This window comes from Hypomesus nipponensis, chromosome 18 (assembly GCF_054491055.1).
Source record: "Hypomesus nipponensis isolate SF chromosome 18, ASM5449105v1, whole genome shotgun sequence".
Lineage (NCBI taxonomy): Eukaryota > Metazoa > Chordata > Actinopteri > Osmeriformes > Osmeridae > Hypomesus > Hypomesus nipponensis.
The window spans coordinates 10,279,480-10,299,149 of record NC_140378.1 but is presented as its reverse complement, the minus strand read 5'-3'; the positions used below and the strand labels follow the sequence as shown (position 1 = coordinate 10,299,149).

Sequence of the window (19,670 nt, the reverse complement as noted above, 5' to 3'; positions counted from 1 at the left end):
ATCCACTGTTCTTCACACTGCTCACCACGACAACATAGCACAAGCCTTTGATTAAAAAAACATGTAACTTTACAGGAAGGCACAATGTAGATGGCAGTGTTCTTTCTGGAACATGGTGAGCCGTTTAGGCGGGCTCTTAGTCAGAGAAGACAGACATTTCCAACATGGCTTCCTCCTCAATGGCAGTCAGCCTCTTGTCATGGAGGATGAGTCTGAGGATGTCTGTCATGCTCTTATACACCTCCTTACCCTCTTCTGAGCTCTTCTCCAACTGCAGAGGGACAAACAGCAAATTCAGAATCAATAAAATCAATCAATAAAACTACCTAATGCAGTGGTTCTCAACCCTGTCCTCAGGGACCCCCTGTCCTGGATGTTTTAGAGGTTTCCCTGCTCCAACACACCTGATTAGAATGCATGTTCGTTACCAGGCTTCTACAGAGCTAGACAATGACCCTTTTATTTGAATCAGGTGTGTTGGAGCAGGGAAACATCTAAAACATGCAAGACAGGGTTCCTGAGGACAGTCCTAATGTATACTATCATATCATTTCTATATAACTATTTCACTAGAAATACATGTATTTTACAGTGCGTGTGCTTGTTTCCTTCACCTGTGTGAAAGCCTTGATGGTGCGGTCCAGGAAAGCAGCCTCCACTTCCTCAGGGATGAGGAGGATTTGAGCCATACAGTCTAGGATGCACAGTAGGGACAGTTTGGGGCCCTGGAGGGATTTCAAACAGCCCAAAGAGAATCGTTACAATTGCTGTCAGACAAATGACATTATTATCCTTCTTCTAAGGCACTTACAAACACGAGATGACATGAATAACTGTAACCCAGGTTCAAGCTGGGCTCAATGGCCAGAGTAAGAGGCAGCTTTGGGCCACAGAGGGTGCTGACCTGGTCCAGGGTGTCCAGGACGGTCTGAGGGTTTGAGTTGTTTGTGTCCAGACTTTGGACAGCTGTGGTGGAGATGACTGGCTCTCTGAGCTGTTCTAGCCACGCCCACATGAGCCCTGTGAGAACAAAGGGGTCTCGCTCCATGTATAGCCTCTCCCATGCCCCTTGTAGGTTCAACTCTCCCTGCACACACCCCAACACAAAAAATCAAGTAGGACTTAGAGGAGACCTCCCGTCTCCTTGCTGTTTGTTACATTTCCTCAATTTTGTAAATGGATGTCAAATATGTGCCACATGGTGACAAATACATGTGCTGATGCTTTTGTGACAACAATTGTATTACCTTCCAGACAGAGACCCTGTATTTGTGCTTGGTCTCTCCTTCCTTCTCTAGGTCCACAGCCAGGGCCTGGGCCACCAGCAGCCTCCTAGCCTCTAGAGACAGCTCTGTCTGGATGGTAATGAAGGGCACCTCGGACTTCTCCTCTTCCTCACATTTGCCTTGAGGCTGCTCGACCTTGTTTGTCAACTCCTTTCTCTGCTCTGTTTTCCACCTGGTTAAAAAGTTTCCACTCTTGGATGGATTTAGTGGGTCACCCATGGACTCACTTTGTTGTACAGCTTTCTGCTTTATCCTCATTACGAGTGAATAATCTTCTTGAGTCATGATATTCTTCTGTTCCCAGAGGGACCCAGCAGAGCTATAGCTGGTGGTGGACTGGACACGAGTCCTGGTCTTAGCTCCGGGCGGGTTTCCTTCAGAAGCGCTGCACGCCTCAGGCAAGTCATTATGGGAGACAGAGGTCTGAGGGTTGGCCAGCAGGTTGAGCTCAGAGCCCAGGCGCCGCAGGTCCGTGTCACTGTAGCTCAGAGTCTTGCGGTGATAAAAGATCGGTGGCTCATTGGCATGTCTAGGCCGGGTGGGAGCGCCTGGTAGACGGGGAACATCCCCCCCAACATCCCCCCCAAAGTCATAGTCCAGGTCATGAATGTTCCTCTCCATCTCAGCAGTGATGTCAGGGACCTCCAGGATGTCTTCTTCTATGACCTGCCGGTTCTCAGCGATGTCCAGCAGCAGCCTGCAAACCAGCTCAATGATCTTGGGCAGGTATCTGAGCTCACGGCGCTCATAGCCATGCAGCATGTGTCTCTGACGGGTCAGGTACTGGGACAAGCTGACCGGGTCAGTCAGGGGCTTAGCACAGGAGAACACACTCATGAGGGGGACCAGGAACTTGGCAAACTCCCTCACACACCGGAGCTGGCCCCGGGTCTGAATAGAGTTAGGACGCTTGGCACGCACATAGCTGATGGCCTGGTCAGCTGACAGTCTGGTAGCGTAGACCAGGAAACATGCTATTAACACACCTAGGGGACAATGAAAAGCGACACTATCACTAATGTATTCATGACTGTTTGCAGATTTGTTATCAAGTGTTTATATAGGGACCGAAATCTCATCCAAGTTTTCCTCTACCTGTTCTCCCCAGACCAGCGTGACAGTGGATGGCCATTTTGCCCTCCTGCACTGCGAAGGCCATGACCTTCACCATGTCCAGGATTGTCGTCAGTGATGTCACTCCATAGTCATGCCAGCCAAAGTTGTAGAAATATACTGAAAAGCAAGAGTGGTTCAGGAATCTATGCAGTATGTGGTATTCTGCATCTTATAGGCATTTTTTCTCCACAGATTAAACTAAACAAGCTTCTGCAGATGTTGTTCTCTGTTACCCTGTCTTGTAACCTGCAATTCAACTCAACATTAATATTCCCGCTCAGTATGCCCTCTAGTGGATGAAAGGTTTTACTCGTACTGCCTTTCTCCATGAAGGTTTCGGGCCGATAGCTGAACCCACTCTCAGGCTCCAGAGGGTTTCCACAGCTGGCGTGCTCACCAGGCCTCTGCAGGTTTATGACTGTTTTGACTCCACACCTGGACACATGTACACATACAGATCTCATTCTACAGAAACAGTACCCCATAGATATAGTACCCTCATGATGTCCTCTGTTGGAATATTACTATACCTTCTAAACTGGTGGATGATCTCATACTTTTCAATGGTTTCGGTGGAGGGTCTGGCCATGGCAAGTATGTTATCAGTGATCCTAAAATGAAAGAAATACATTTAAATATAATATAAAACAGTCTGCTAGAACTGAAAAGGATTGAGCAGTCATAGTCTTACCATGAGGAATAGATTCCTTTGATGGCCTGCTTGTCCTCACTCCAGTAAGAAGGGTCATCATACTTGCAGGCCTGGCCCCCGCACCAGTAGGTGCACTGCATGTGCCCAGGGATGACATAACGTATTGTCTCGCCCAACACAGTGTACTTGGCCCTGGGTCTCCTGACTACAACCCCGGTGGTTAGGGAGGACAGATCATTAAATCCAATATATGGATAAATCACTTACAATGTCACTTGTTTCTCCCCAAATGTACTCTTATGTGAGCGTATTACGTTGTACTATGCAGCTTAACTCAGGTGTTTAACAGAGTTGGTGCCACTAACAGATATTTAAGCTTAATCTGGCACTTCTCACCAGACTTAACAGAGTTACAGTATAAATAGAAACCTTACCCTCTGTCCTAAATTATAAGTGTCTGCAATATAATATATCCTTACTTAGAGCTGTGTTCATTTAACACCAGACATATTAATTTTTCTTGTTGAGTATTTACATAGGTCCACTCTCATGAGCCAGACTTATATGAACACATTTGCGATGAAGTACATTGATGAATGCCATTACATTACATAAGCTTCAGCAATTAACATAAACGTGTGCATGTAAAGCATCCACAGAACATAGCCATGAACAATATCTACAGTACTGTGAGCAATGCTGCCTCCCAGCATTGCTCCCAGCTCCAGTTCTAATTCTTACAAAAATCCATGAAGGGGCAGACGACTCCACTTCCTGTCTGCTGGTGGAGTGTAGTATGATGGCTCACTCAGGGTTACATCCACTGTCATGACAGGGTCTTAAAACAGACAAAGTCAATGTTAAACTGGAGAATGCCTGTTGGCATTGTGTAAGACAACCATTGTTTCTCTAAATTTAACATCCGACTCAGTCAAAATTATTGTAACACTTGCAGAAACCATTATCCACTCCTCATAATCCATTTTAGTGTTCAGTTCTGCTGTAGGCAGTGACTGCCTTACTCATCCCAACATGTGATATGGAATCCGTATCGATCTGTGAGATATATTTACAGGTAAGGAATCCAGTAGTTTCAATGTGAAATGTATTTACCTGTGCTGGCAAACTTGCAGAAGTAGTGAGATCTGCATCTTCAGACAAAATAAAAAAGACTCCAGCAGCCATCACCAATCTCGTCTGCAGTCCTCTTCTTCTCTGTAAGGCTTAGCAGACAAGCCCCCACTATGGCCTCACTTGATTTAATCGACTTCAGATTATCTCTGGTGGCTGGGGTGGGGCAGCCACATCATCTACTGCATCATCTACTCTCCTTGGACTTTCAGCTCTCTCAATGGTTTGTGGCCTTTTTCCTCAGACATGAAAGTGCAGTGTTCTGATCTCCATGGGGGGGTGGGGGGGGGGGTCTAGAGGGATCCCTTAGAGGTGTAAGTAGCTTGGTCTGATGCACAGAGCTATGTTAGCAAGCCTCCAGGTGTGTTCTACATGGACACTCCAGCTCAGGGGGTGAAGTAGGAGGGTTATTTCTGACTCCTCCCAGATTAAAGTACTAATCTTATTACCACGTAAATACTCACAGGGGGGAGGGCCCCAACATTAGCTGCAAAAACATTGAATTGAACTCCTGAGACTCTTCTAAGAGAATATTTCTTGTCTTCAATACTGACTGGATCACGTGAAGATAAAATGTAATTAAATGGTAATTCTCCACTGTTTCAATCACAGGATAAAAAAATTACATCAACCAAGACCCTTGGTACAATGGCATGAATGTTACATTGTATATAGGTCAATGAAAAGGGTGACGGCAGTGAATAAAGGTACAAAGTATCCAGAGACACAGAGGTACAATCTATCCTCAGGAAGAAAGGGGCAGGTACAACAGGGGTATAGCTACATTTTCCAGTTTGGACTGGTTTGACCTAGAGCATATGACAGCTGATTATGGCCATTATGTTCATAATGTATGTTTAGAATGTTCAACAATCCTGACACATCTAAAAACTACCCCCAACTATGAAAAGTGACTGGTTAACTGTCTTCTTAATACACAAGGCCTTGTGTTGTGTTGTGGTGTGAGTCCTTGAATCATAGCTTCGTTGTTTGCAGTTGTTACTTTAGGAATACAGTAGGACATTAAACCTCTTCAATGAGTAGCATGGAGTAATGGAACTGATTGTTTCCAATATGTATATTAAATATGTATGTATCTATTCCCCAAAGATTATCTGTTGATCATTTGCAGTAAATACATTCAGAGACATTATTATTGTGCTTTTGTTAATTTACATTTAGTATTACAGGTTTATTTAACTTGTGGTTGTGTCTGATACCTGGTCAAGTCTGACACACTTCTCTACTCTACTCATTTGAAGATAAGGCACTTTTTTTAATTGCAGGAGTGCATCTTCAGGTGTCTAACAGTCTAGATTCCCCAGTACTTTCCGGTCCAACAGAGATCTGTGTAACAAGATTACCTGGAGAGAGTGAGATCAGAGTGGGACATCTGCCCTGCCAAAAAGAGGCCAGGGACCAGAACTATGAGGTACCACACCTTTCAGTGGAATCACATTATCACTGTAATACCTGACCATACTCTAAACTGTGTTAAGATCCAATGTAGATTATTTAGATATTTCTGTTCACAGCCACAGTATTGTAAAAGAACATTCATTGTAGTTTGTTCAAGATAGATGTTAGCTGTCAGCCACAGTAACCCGCTCTATTTGTTCAATAACTAAATTGGATCGAAGGCTAACAAGCAGCTGACGGATCCTTCTTTGACATTATAATCCCCTTGACAGTGTTGCCTGCAGAACACAGTTGGCCAAATACCTCCCCCGTATGCCCTCTTATGGTAACACAGTCAATAAGGGGAGACATGGACATACAATTACAGTTTCATTAAATATAATTCATTTACATTATCAATGTAATTTGTCCTCACATGATAAAATATGTATATTAATTAATAGTGACATTTAAATGATTTTAAAGTTAGTTATTATGAATTAAATATAGGTAGAAAAGCAAAGAAAACATAAGGAATGGTTCCTTTAACAAAAATGACAGTACCAATTTAAACAGCATAAAGATTAAGAAAATTGAATCGCAATAAGTGTTTCTTTCAGTGAAAATTTGCTCCACTGAAGGTGAGGCAATATAACTGATGAGAAAACGACCAAAAACAATAAAAGTTGATTATACAGAATATCTTATCCCTCAAAGTACAGTTTTATATTGTGTCTGGCCATAGAAGCACCAGTGCCTGCTGGCTGAGACCTGAGATTCCCCACCAGTGCATCCTGGAGGGGGGGGGATCAGCGCTGGACCCTGTCCTATCCTATCCTCACCCCATCTATCCACATGACACATACAGGCCTCTCTGGTCCACTCTGGGTCACTCAGCTCACACGCCAGACCTCCCTTACTTCCTCTTTTTCTTCTGAGTACCTTCCGAAGGAAGAGAGGATGGAGAGAGGGTAAAGTCTGGTTAATCAAACTCACTAAATGACAAACATATTAACATTCCATTGTTTAACTTCCCATTTAGCATAATCTCCCTCAAATCAAACACAGGGGGGTTGTATTGACAGTGACCCACATTGACAATGACACACTGATCCAAGGTAAAGGGGGAAAACATTAGAGAACCCAATACAGGAAAATATCAGAGATGCAAACATGTTGTATTTTACCATGTTTAAGAGCAGTCCCTCCAGTGCTGCCCCATATCTTGCGGTTGAAATACTCCCCCAGTAGGTAGAGGGGGGCCATGGAGAGGCATGCAGCCCCCAGGAACAGGACCAGGCCCACTGGGCTGAGCTGAGCCATAATGGGATACACCCAGATCCCTGCCACATGGTGCACCCACAGCACCCTGAGGAAGAGAGAGCACAGGGAAAGACACGGCATTCAAAAAGAAGTACATGCACAAGGCCAGCTGTAGTTATGCTGTCAATGTGTTCTAATGTGGGTTTATACAAGACAATCTCACCAGGCCAGATACAGAGCACCAAAGAGAGCCAGGCCTAGTATTCCTTTGAACCGGCTGGGGTATTTGTGATGTTGGATATACATCTGTACCAATACCAAGGGCACGATAACAGTGTGCTGTAACCACAACCAAGTAAAGACAGAGAACATAGGAGAATGTAAGAAGTAAGCAAATGATACATCACTAAATCACTAGAAACATTTTACAATATTTGTATGAGCAAATTATATCACTGGAAAAATACATATCTATTATTAGCAAGCTTGTACATTGCAAACTCACTTGAAATATTTTACAATATTTGTGAAGGGAGTGATAAAAGTGATGTATATATTTAGATCATTTATTGTTGGTCTGTGATAAAGGAAAGAACTTAGGCAACTGTGGGAAAGCTAGTCTAAACCAGTTTTATGTGGCACTTTTAACAAATTCTGGACCGTTTTTAAAACAAATAATATTACAGCACTAATAATAATACAGCACATAAACAAATTAAAGATTGTGTATAACACACACACACACACACACACACACACACACACACAAGGACTTGACTGGAACGATTCAGCTTTCTTTGAATTACTTTCTTGTGACTTTTTTAGAAACATACATGTGTTGTTAAAAAAATAAGCATGAATGCAGTCTTTTCTTTTACTGAAGCCATTAGGATGTTCAAATCTAAAGTTCACACACTGTGCAACACTTACCATGGCATGGTTAAGCCAGACAGGAATTATGTCATCCAGGTATTTGGGGTATACCAGGTCTCTATCATATGTATAGAGTGACCAGAATGATACAAACACAAACTGTTGAAAGAAAAAACGGGTATGGTCAAACTAGCTACTGAGGTTGACTCATAATAGGGTTAATAGTGAATAGGGATGAAGAGTAATTGTTTAAACAGAGAAGTAGACTTACTGTCCCAATAGGAAAAGCTAAAACAGTGTATATGATGTCCCGTAATTTTACTAAGAGGACTGCAAGACCTCCATTCAAACTTCTCGCTGGAAGTATCAGGTGGAACAGGTCAATCAAGACACATAACCCGAAGAATATCGTCTGCATCACCTGTGTCGTGGCAAAACGTGAAACAAGACATTATAGACGTGTTGCAATGACCTCTGGGACAACACTTCCTGCATATTTACGCTGTATTCAATGACTGGCAAGTTTTGCATTCATACAAGTTACATCGGGACATTTACAGCAAGTTGTTTACAGTGAGCTGCCTGCTATCGTAAAGCTAGCTAACGGGTGCTATCTCTGCTAACGCGGGTTGTATTGATGTATATCTTACCAGATTAAGAAATGTCAGATATTTCCACCGTCCACCGTATGATTTTGCACCGGGGTGTCTCCCTGTGATCTTCAATGAACAATTTGCAGATAGGGTAAATACATACCAAGACAATATTACTGAATGAATGAGCAGATACATTCTCCATGACATAGTTGGAGCCATTTTGACGTAACGTAGCGGACTGTGAACCGACAGAATATGTGAAGGATTGGACGAAGCCAAATTAAAGAGAGAATAGACGACCTCTGGCGGAAATTCGGAGTACCATCACGCCACTGATCTACGCTCTACTAGTTTAAGCGATAGATGGCAGCAGAATCACACGGAGATCAACTATTTCTGTTTGTGTGAAAATCAGAGCAAAAGAACTTCCGTGCTCCACATAGGCAAACACACAGTGCATGATGGGATATGAGTTTTAGCAGTAGATTTCTGGCTCTATTTGTATGTACTGTATTACTACATTTCCCATCAAGCATTGTGATTATCTTCGAACTTTCCCAGCTGACCGATCTGACAGCTAACGAGTGGTCCTCCAATCGCTATAACAAGCAGCCGGCGAGAGGCGAAGGAAAACTGGAACGCAATCATGGAGCAGATTTAAGAGATAGCTGCCTCTCCTACCGGAGGAAACTATAGATACATGTATGACAAAAAGCGTAAGATCTAAAGCGGTAACAAGAAACAAAAGAGTAACCATGCAGTTTAAATACAGAAGAATATAATCATTAAGCGTTCCTTCAAGGTTGGAAAGTCATCTTGCATCACCGTCGAGATTGAACCATCGTTATCCGCCGGTAAAAATGTCTGTGGAGGAACACCGTTATTCTGAAGCGATGCTGATTATTGAGGCAGGGCCGGAGTGGCTGCGAGGCGAGATCGAGCGTCTTTCCCGGGAGCTGAGTGAGACCACCCATGAGAAGATCCAGGCGGCGGAGTACGGGCTCGCGGTGCTGGAGGAAAAGCAGCAGCTCAAGCAGCAGTATGACGACCTGGAGATCGAGCACGAGACCGTGCGGCAGGAGCTCGACCAGCTCAAAGAGGTAGGATACAGCCTTGAATTCCTATCTTATTCAAATTACAGAAATAACTGAAACAAATATCAGTCTAAATTCTATACTCAACCTCCAAATGTAAACAAAATATTTCACTTACAGTTTTATGTTTTCCTATCCAGTGGGGGACAAGTAGGCAAAAAGCAAAAATCAATTACAATGAAGTGTTTAGAATTGGTCTAGTTAAACTTTTGATTTAGTATATATTTTTCAATTTGCATGTGAACATTTATAAATAATTTGGGTTCATGCATGATCATGTTCTGCCTGTATTCTGTCTGGCAGTATCCCAATAAGTAGCCTATAAATACACAATCTGACCAAATATGCACGTTCATGTTTGACAAGTGGTAAAAAGCCTGTCTAAATTAGCAAACCTAAATAGGAATAACAAGTCGGTTAAAAAGAGGTGTGTATGGGTTTTTGAATTTTGAATTCTCCCGCCTGAAAATAAAACAGGATGAGTAGGCCTACAGATGCCAAACGGGTTACGACAGTTCAGGAATTGGGGGAATGCTGACAGTTTGCTAGGGCAAAGAGAAGCATAAAGGATGTGTCTGTATCCCATCTGATTTTTCTTTCTCTTTTCACTTGTCAGAGGTCTCGCCTATATGGCAGAAGTTCTGTCTTGTGATTCTGATTACCAGATAGAGAGAGAGAGACACAGAGAGAGAGAGACACAGAGAGAGAGAGAGAGCGGGTTAGGGAATCACCTAACTTAGCAAGCACTGCAGCTGCTGAGTAGCTCGCACATCTCAGGGCCTGAGGGAGAAAAGGGGGACGTCCTCTCTTCTCTCTGGCGAATAACATTGTTGGTAATGTGAGTCACTTCCTCCTATGTGGAACCCATCTCAGAGATTCTGGTACTTTTTAGCTCCTCCCACAAGGGTAAGGGTAGAGAGATAAAGGGGGAATAGGGCTGCTCAAACAACTGGAGAAAATGACTTCATAGACCCCTGCCCCTGCTCGTTCTCTCTATGTTGTGCACAGTCTCAGGGGATTCTTAGCAGTTGGTTGCTCTGTTTTCTCATGCATTCCTTTGGCAAGGAGTCCGAGGCCGATCTCAACAGGGACCGAACTCTGAATAAAAGAAACAGACTAGACATGGACAAAAACAGTCCAATGCCTGCAAAAAAAGATCGAATTGTACACTCAATTTGTTGAAACAAATTGCGTTTGAAGAAGAATAGGCCTAGTTGAGACCTCCTTCACACCTGACTTCTCACATTATTCTGGTGAACTGGTCACACATACCTTACTCAGTCAACTATGTTCACCTATTTATATGTTCTTGTTATCTATGGTGTGCATTCTCTTAAATGTAATCTCAGGAACAGGGGTTCATGTATTTAACTGTATGGAACCTATCCATTCTTGTTGCCAGACTGGGCCCTGGAATAGCCTTGGAAAGGTGAATGAAGTGGCATTGATCTTGATTGTCTGTTGTTCATCTCGCGTAAGCTCTTATTGTTAATAGCCTAAAGGTTTCATCGCTTATTCTTATACAGGATCAGGTAGGGGCTGGTTGGCTTGCTCCCCTATAAAGGCACAAATGAGGGACCTATTACATGATCATGGCCATCAAATCCTGGTATGTGACACAATGCCATAGATGTTGTAATAGCTCGCCTAGTCGACCTCACCTTCAACTGCAATGATTGGTGCAGTCAACCTTGGTACAAGTCTGATTAATGTTTAGCCTGTGTAGCCAGGTGCTGCATAGAATACCTCTTTTAGTGCATTTCCCCCCTGGGGATCAATAAACTGCTATATTCTACAGTTTTCCATTTGAGTATTGGCAACAACTGCCCATCTGTGTAGCCTGTCAGCTTCAATTGGATTCTGGAGGGTAGTGATGGAGGTTAGTTGTGTTCAGAAATCGACCTCATCCCAGATGCATTAACGGCTGTAGCCTGTGACTTGAGATGTCACTTATGCATTTTATGAACACACTTACTTTTCTTTGGAGACAGCAGATGGTTCAGCTGCCCAATACAAATACTTTGGGAGAGTTTTTTGTGGATGTTGGACAGAGCGAGAGAGAGAGAGAGAGAGAGAGAGAGAGAGAGATGGAGAGTATTGAGTTGGGTAAATGTGTAATGTTCTTTGTCCTTGGCAATGGGAGTCATGGTTGTACCTGGCTACTATTTACCCTGGTGACTGTGATAGGTTGTCCTTTGTCTTTGGCTGTCCTCTTGGAGGACTTAAACAGACTGGAACAAAAGAGCAGGCAGATTTACTGAGCAGGCTCAACACTGGATCCTCTCCAGACTCCAAACATCCATACACAATACACAAACACAGCAATGAGGGAAGAACCCAAGTAGTGAGTGTGCATATTGGCTGAGTTTTAAAACGCCAGATGTTACTCTTTTGTCTCAATCTAGCAAGTAAAAGCAGGTCAGAAATCCTCAGTGGCAGTGAGCAAACTCCTGCTGCTGTTTGAACGTGTTGAGGTCTGACCTGAGGGGAAGGAGGGGCAACACACACACACACACACACACACTAGCCCTCGCAAGTCTTGGGAATCAGGAAGATGGAGGAATTCAGCTCTCTTGTGTTGCCTAGTAACGGCACAGCTCTTTGCGTTAATTCAAAAGCTGGTGTGCTGCCTGCTCAGCAGGTGCTGCTGCATGAGCGTGAGTGACTGCAAAGGCAGCTAGCCCATTAAGGCTAAGCAGTAGGCCTAGCTGGGCTGACATGCACTGCATAATGGTTTATGAAGTAATTAGATCCCACAAGTCTTTAGTAGGTATATTGACTTGTAGGTATATTGTAGTTGTTACATTGTCCTCATGTCTGTCCACAACCCAGATCGTCTTCTGTTTAGCTTCCTTCTCTCTTTCTAGTGACATGTTGCATGTTATGTTGGCAGCATGTATCAAATGCTGCTCTGCTAAGTGCTAGTCAACCTTTAGATTCTCAGTCTGACATACTAATCAGGCTTTACATGCCTACCACTAGTATGCTGTCATTCCCTGGGTCTGTCACAGTATCTCAGCAATCCATAGCTCTCCATAGAGGACAAGGTCTTGACTTACATGTTTGCCTGGGCATTGACTCCTATTATTTATAGCTGTGGCATGTGGCACCCTCTAGCCCCCTCAGCCCCCCTTATCACCCTACTCACTGTCCACACATGAGAGGGGAAGTATTTACCTCTCCCTTCGTACCCCTTAGAGTGAGGATATGGTAGTCTGGTCTTGCCGTTGCGCTGGATTAGACTGTCCATCTGTTGGCCTGTTCTGTTACAGTACAGTCCACCTCCAAGGCTGTACAGCAGTGTGCCTTACTTGCCAGCTAAAAGACACGCTATGAGGATTGAGTACGGTCAGCTGTTTTTTTTTTTTCTTGTTGTATCATAGGATACCTGTAATGATGTTAGCTTTCATATGTAACGAAAGAGCCATTACAAAAAGAACATGCTACTTCTCTCCCTGGTATGGTTCCGTAGTGGACTTTGCTCTGTCACTATATCCATCAACTGTCAGCGTAATCGGAAGTTACTGGGAAGCAGGCTACACAGGCCTCTGTCGTTGATATACTTAAGTTAAACCACTCACCGGTGACATCATGCCCCACACCTCCAACTGTTCATGCAGCCAGACTGGATGGCTCTGCTGGATACAGCATATGGGGCCAGTGGGCCACATAAGATAGGAGACACCACTGTTGGTGAGAGAAACATCGTTTTTTGTTGTTGTGAGTTTCAGGCCAATTTCCAGAATAGTGGGTATGTCATAACGAGGTGTCCCATCTCTCCCGACAAAGATAACGGGCCAATTGAGTATGTCTTAACCCTCTCACTGTCCACTTCTCTCTAGCTTCCTGTGCTATGCTAAATCTTCCTTTAGGTAAAATATATATATATATATATACACACACACACACACTGTTGCTATGACAAAGACCTGGTGTTCTTTGGGTCCTTGTGGTGTTGCGGGTCGTGTCAGAAAACACAGTAAAGGCATTCAGTCATGCCCCGTCCCTCTTTCTCTGTCTCTCACTCCCTCTCTCTTGTGGTTGTTGCAGCAGCAGCTGTGTATGGCACTGTGGAATTCTCCCGGACAATCGGGACCATAACCAGTGTTAAGCTCAGTAAAACCTAAGCGCTCTGTGCTCGGCTAGCTGGCCTTTGTGCTACCGAGAGCAGTGGGGTTAACAGGTCTTGGGTGTCACAGAGTAAGGGAGGGTTAAACGCTCACAGAACACATAATATGACAAAAGAAGAGATTGAGAGAGGCGTCCCATTGTGGATACATTTGAAAGGATTGGTCACTTTTGTCCCTTTTTTAAATAGCAGATCACTCTAGAACAAATGACAATGTTCTTTAACAAAGATATCTGGTTTGACTTTAAGCCCCCCACTTTGTGCATGGTGTCAAATACCTATGATCCTCATGGGATGCCGGTTAAAAATAGAAGTAGAATGTCTCGCCCTGTTCCCTTGTAATGGAAGATATTTTAGATTGTTTTGAATCGCTGAGTGCCATCAGTAGACCTCAGCCTATAGTTTTTAAAAGGTGCTTCTGTAAATTGTACTTCCCTGGGCTCTGTTCGTTGGGGGTTTCTGAACAAGCCCTGTCATCAGTGGCAGTTCTTGCTTAACGCCCGCTCTGCAATTAAGGGGTAATCTTTTCTAAATGGCACTAAATAAAGTCCCAAATCCCCTCCCTTATGGGCCTAAGAGGATGAATCCCAGCCGCTGTGCATAGGGCTTACGGAGGTCTGGGAGCCGGGCCAGCCCCAGAGTCCAGCCCCTCCCAGCCTATCCTGGGACAGGCAGCCCTGTCTGGCTGTGTGCTGCTGCCCTGGCCTCTACTCTGGCCTGCTTGCCTATTGCACAGGGTGTTTACAAGGCCTCTTCACTGCCACTTCCACAGCTAACAGTAGGTATCGGGATAGACAGATGTATGAAATAACACTCCCCTTCAGTGGGAAGATTCAAATCTGCCCCTCTGAGGAAAATTTGAGAGAGATTCAATTTATAATCTCTGTCTTCCTCAGTCAATCACCCTGCGTGCATGTCAAGAGTAGAAACAATTATGCAGCTGTGACCATGATGGAAAGAGTATGGGAAACGAAAATATGCATATTGACATAGATGGATAGATGGATAGATGGATAGATAGATAGATAGACATAGAAATATTAAAGATGCATGAAACTCAGTCAACATTTGAGGTGAAGTAAAGGGCATGATAAGTGGAGTGTTTGTATATTAAAGCTCAGAACCTGGCTTGTGTAAGAGTATCAGACGCTTGGCTTGTTTCTGTTTGGAGAGAGCGGACCTGCCCAGGTTCCCTATCTAGCAGTCAGCCGGGCCTGGTCACCTGGGGTCGCCCAGCTGGGTAGGTTAAGATGAATGCAGCCCTTTATCATTCCAAGACATGTCTCCTAATCCTATTGGTTCTGTATCCTGATGAGCCAGACAAGGCCCCTCCCCCAGGGGAGGAGGAGGAGATACAAGTAGATATCACATTGAGTGGAGAGGAAGGCATCAGCTTTGGAGTATCTCTTACTCTGCTCAGAGTGTGTGTTGCTTTAAATACCTTCACTTCAGTTGAAAGTGAAGTGACTGTGGGGCTTAAACTAGGTAAGCTACAAACCCATTCAGATTACTTTGCACCATGGTGACGCGGTTGTCAGGGTTTGAGTTGTGTGTTTCCTGCTTGAGCCAAGAGATTTGGCCACAAATCTGCTCAGCTTTTAAACTGCCCAGGTGTTGCCCAATTTCTGGACCCCTCTGCTTGGAACATACACACTTATCTGTGTTGAATCAACTGAAGAGCTTACCAACACAGCCAATGGACACTATTGTCTTGAACTTACGTGATTATTTATGCAGGTTTGGGGTCCATTTGGTGCACTGACTAAACCAATTTACCTCAGCTGCCTTGTAAACCCCCAAAATATCTTAACTTATCTTTGAAGTTTGGCCAACAAACCTAGTTCTTGGCCTATACTCAATAAACTCTGTTAATAAATCAAGTAGCCCAAGTACATTGAGCGTGGTGTTAATACTAGTCTAGAGTAATCATTATTCCACCTGTGTAATCTACTTAGTGGGAGTCTATGGACAGACCTGGCTATCCTCCTGTCTAAAAGCAGAGCATGAGGTCATGAGTGAAAGGTCCTCTACTGTACGTCATGGTTCAGACAGCAGAGCACTGTGGAAGAAATTGTGATTTCCTGTGTGCTTACATTATTCACTAATCAATAGAACTAGGAAATCGCAATTTCTTCCACAGCATGCTCTGTCAGCGTCAGGCACTCATTCTCCCTCCTGCACCCTTCACCTCCTCAAATCCCCTAACAAAAACTTAACCCCGAACAACTTTTTTTGAGACATTTTGTCAATAGCAAAAAGTGTCATTTTTCTTTATAACAAGAAAAATCTAAAAATATTCTCCTGTTTTCTCTCCTCGGGCTTCTATCTTGTACTCATGGTTGAAATGATGAAGGGTGCGTGGGTGATGCAGAGCGTGGCCCTGCCACATGGGTGTACACTGCTGTATGATCATGAAGACATCTACAATACTATCACAACAATGCCCACATGTCTTTGGACGGGGTGTTTAGGTAACCTAAGCCAGCAGGTCATGTCATAGGCAGGAGGATTTTGCGATACTTTATCTGGTGTATAGTATAGAAGTGGATTTGATGAATACAACTACAATGTACGTAGTTGTGTGTGTGTGTTTACGTTTGTGTAGCTTAGTCTTTGTTAGTTTTACCTTTATTGTTCCTCGAACCGAGCAGTAGATTTCCTCTTATCAGATTCCCCTCTAACCTCCCCCTTAGTTTATGATCTCTGATTCCAGGCTACCTACTGTAAGCTTTAAGTGAATGTGGTCTATGTAATCCTTAACCAACCAGATAATATCCCTTTACTCCTCCCACTCTCCAGCACTGATGATTGTTTACTTGTAGCAACTACTACCAGGATACCATTTAAGTGTACACCAGAGAAGCTCTCTGCTCTGGATGTGTGAACCAAACAGTACTAGGACAAAGAGCCCATGGGCTCCTTCTCCCATGGCCCCCATGCCACTGTCTCTCTCTGCTCTGTCTCCTTCCCTCTATTGAATTGGAGCCTTGACTCCTGATCTTGTTTCCTGTTTACCTCAGCAGAGCTGGGGGTATTAATAGCAGCCGGAAACAGCTGAAATCTGTCTGTATGGACCAGACCAAATGTCATCAGGGGGCTAGGAAGAAGGGACAAGACATCACATCGTTTATCAGGATCACCGTCTTCCCCTTTGTGCCATGAACACTCCAGAAAGATGTTTTGATGGGTGGAATGCATTGGTTTCCTCCAGTGGGTTGTGTACAGTGGCTTGATATACTGCACTTCCTGACGCCCACAGTCTGAAACATAGGAAGAGGCATTACATCTCTTACATGCGAGGTGGGCAGGCTAGCCCTGGCTATCAGCATGCTTTATAATCTAATCTAACGAACACACACTTTCTTCTTAGGGCTCCTCCCTGTGAAGCAGGCCTCAAGGCACAGAAGGGTGGACTTGCCCCTGAGGGGGTAAGCGGGACTCCCCCATGGCGGGAGGGAGTGTGCCCAAAAACAAAAGAGGGGCTGGAGACGGGGGAGGGGCAGTCGGTCGTCCACGCTCATTAACATAATACAAAGTAGAATCAACTTGTTTGTGGGGACAGATGGTACCACCCCCCCCCCCCCCCACCCCTCGACCTCAACCCAGTCAACACACACACACCATGGGCGTGACTAGCCCCACCCCTATCTTGGACAGAGGGGCTCAGACAGGGGAAGCAGATCATATTGGGATGAGGTGTCCCTCCCTCCCTATCCGTCAATCCATCTCTCACCCAACCATTCATCTGCCATATACCCAGAAGCTATTGCTTCACACAGTCAAATACAAACACTTTACATTTTAATTGCTTGAGACCAGAAAGTAACACATGGGACTCACATTAATTTGGAAATGTATTCAACCATCATGTCAATCGCATTGGCAAGTTAAAGTCCAAGGGAACATATTGTAGAAGGTAGCCCTAGGCCTAGCCAATTAGTTTCACAGATAGCTTCATTGGTGTGGTGGGAGAGCTTGTATGTACATGTAAGGGAGGAGGGCAAGATGGGTGTCATCAGTCCATACTCAGATTCTGACACTTCCCTGTAGTCATTTCAGCCACTTCCCCTCATGGTGATTATGACCTGCCTGAGGTGGCTTCTTCACTCCTCAAGTGTGCTTCGTGTGGGCGTTCCCCTCTCTGGTGTGCTCCCACAGAGCTGCTCCAGCATCACTCCCTGGCTCCCTCGAGCCGCAGGGCTCCTTTCACACTATCCCCTCCTCCTCCCCCTGCTCCATCAGCACCTTCTATTCTGCCTTTCCCGGAGGCCTTCAGTGAATGTAGGCTAGTGGGTCTGAGGTGTCCCCCTCAGTCTCCCCAAGCCTCCTCACTGGCCAGGCAGGCGGAGGCTGGGGGTGAGCAGGGCCTGGTTTTGGAGCAGAGCAGAGGGGACCACAGGAGAGGCTAGGAGAGGACGGAGTGAAAAGGGGAGGGGCTGGTGAGAGGGAGAGAGGGGTAGAGCCACTGAAGGTGGAGTATGGGTGGATACAGGGATGTCAACAAGGGGATAGGGTTCTGAGAGGGGTGGAGGAAAGAGGAGGAACAGGGTTGGAGTGGGGAGGGGGTTTAATTGGATATATGCCAGTCTCTCAGGGGCCCTTGAGAACTAGAACTGGAAGTGCGTGCGTGTATCTGGGGGGTGGGGGGCTGGTGGGGGGGGGCTGGTGGGGGGGCGATGCCAGGGTTTCCTGTGGGAACCAGCCTGCTCTCTTTTAGGTGAGGAGATTAGAGGGGAGAAAAGCCCCAGGACGGTCCCACAATTGTTTAAAGACTTTAGAGTTGAAAGAGTCTGGATCGAAATGGGAAATACTGCCATTGTAGTAGGCATGTGCCTGTGTATGGAGGGAAGTATTTTCCTGCGTTTGTACTTTTCCCCCAACCTTACTGTATTCTTGGTTTAGGCTTATCTTACATCATTAAGACTCAAAGACAGGTTCATGGTAAACATGGTTCAGCTTGAAAATCACTAAAGTTAATGAAGTATCAAACCTTAAGTCTTCTATTTTTAATTGTGTTGGGATTAGAAGGATACTAATAGTCTTACTATTGCCAGTGGAAAGGTGGTCATTAGTCTGTGTAAGGATAGGAGGGGGTTGCCCCAAGAGATGCACATGAAGGAGGGTAGGGAGAGGAGTGCAGGGTATGGTAGAGGAAGAGAGGAGGGAAAGGTAGGAGAAGGGGAATGAGAGGAGAGGGTGACAAATGAGGAATGGAGGGGTCGGGATAAGGAATGAGAGCTTGGGGATGGGAAACCACAGGAAGGAGGCAAATCTAGATTCTCAGTCTTCCATCCCCTCCTCATGCACACTGAGTAATTTGATATGTTTAGATTCTGAGGTGTCCTCCAGATGATGGAGCAGAATCCATTAAGGTCTCACAGTATTAATCTAATAAATTAGAGTCAAGGGTTCATTGACATCTGGAGTATGAACTCAATGTGTTTGAGGGTGTATGCCATTCAGGCTTTGATAAGTATCAGACCCAGGTTTCCCCTCCTCTATCACAAACCCTGACCCTATCTACAGGATGTAGAGGAAACTCCATTGATTAAGGTTCTATATTCCTCCCCCTTCCCTGACCTTGGCTATGGTAAGGAAATGTAATCATGTGTTTATGTGTGTGGTGTGTGATCCTCAAGTCCAGCTGTTCCTCCACTCTAACAGGAAGTGGTTCATCTGGTAGGAAATCCTGGGGGACCAGGGCCAACCGAGGCTGAGACAAAGACTGGAGCGCTGGGGGAAAACCTTCTGCAACCAAAGATGTTTCTCTAGCGCTAGGACCTGGTTCAAACACAGCCATCTGCGTCAGTACCGCCCCTTCATCACCCCCCACCTTGCCCCTTCCACCCCTCCCGCTTGGGCCCTGCCCCTCCTCTGCCACCCGGAGCTCTGTCACTGTAATTGGTATGGTAACCATAACAACAGGCATTCCCCTTGGGGGGGGGGGGGGGTTTGTGACGAGCGATAATATGCCCAGACAGACACACAGACAGACACACAAATCTCCCTGTGTTTGGAGGAGGTGGAAAGAGATAAGCACATCTTTGCATTGCAAATCACAGAGGTCCTAAAGCCCTGAGCCGGGGTGGGAGTGATATGAGGCATGATAACAGCCTGGGCCAGGCTCTGATC

The 19,670-nt window shown here is 45.0% G+C and overlaps 3 protein-coding genes across 5 annotated transcripts in view; 1 reads left to right on the top strand and 2 right to left on the bottom strand.

Moving 5' to 3' along the window:
- Window positions 1-110: 110 nt before the first annotated feature.
- On the bottom strand, window positions 111-3,767 carry ptpdc1b (protein tyrosine phosphatase domain containing 1b). The gene is made up of 9 exons (XM_084681443.1): window positions 3,743-3,767; window positions 3,094-3,259; window positions 2,933-3,013; window positions 2,719-2,837; window positions 2,382-2,519; window positions 1,248-2,272; window positions 905-1,087; window positions 615-725; window positions 111-271 (listed from the first exon to the last, which is right to left on the bottom strand). The coding sequence occupies exons 1-9, from the start codon at window positions 3,765-3,767 to the stop codon at window positions 137-139; spliced, it is 1,983 nt and encodes a 660-aa protein (XP_084537569.1). The 3' UTR covers window positions 111-136.
- A 1,582-nt stretch (window positions 3,768-5,349) lies between these two features.
- On the bottom strand, window positions 5,350-8,771 carry adtrp1 (androgen dependent TFPI regulating protein 1). The gene is made up of 6 exons (XM_084679671.1): window positions 8,370-8,771; window positions 7,991-8,140; window positions 7,777-7,878; window positions 7,070-7,185; window positions 6,771-6,952; window positions 5,350-6,525 (listed from the first exon to the last, which is right to left on the bottom strand). The coding sequence occupies exons 1-6, from the start codon at window positions 8,532-8,534 to the stop codon at window positions 6,500-6,502; spliced, it is 741 nt and encodes a 246-aa protein (XP_084535797.1). The 5' UTR covers window positions 8,535-8,771; the 3' UTR covers window positions 5,350-6,499.
- Window positions 8,772-8,903: 132 nt separating this feature from the next.
- The window catches only part of LOC146252034 (protein bicaudal D homolog 2-like), a 43,762-nt gene continuing 32,995 nt past the window's right edge, over window positions 8,904-19,670 (top strand). For all 3 annotated transcript variants that reach the window (XR_014732035.1, XM_084679669.1, XM_084679668.1), the window contains exon 1: window positions 8,904-9,415. Coding sequence is in view for 2 of the 3 variants with exons in the window: in XM_084679669.1 (XP_084535795.1) it covers window positions 9,176-9,415 (240 nt within the window). In the remaining variant the exon portion in view is untranslated. The remainder of the gene's footprint in view (window positions 9,416-19,670) is intronic.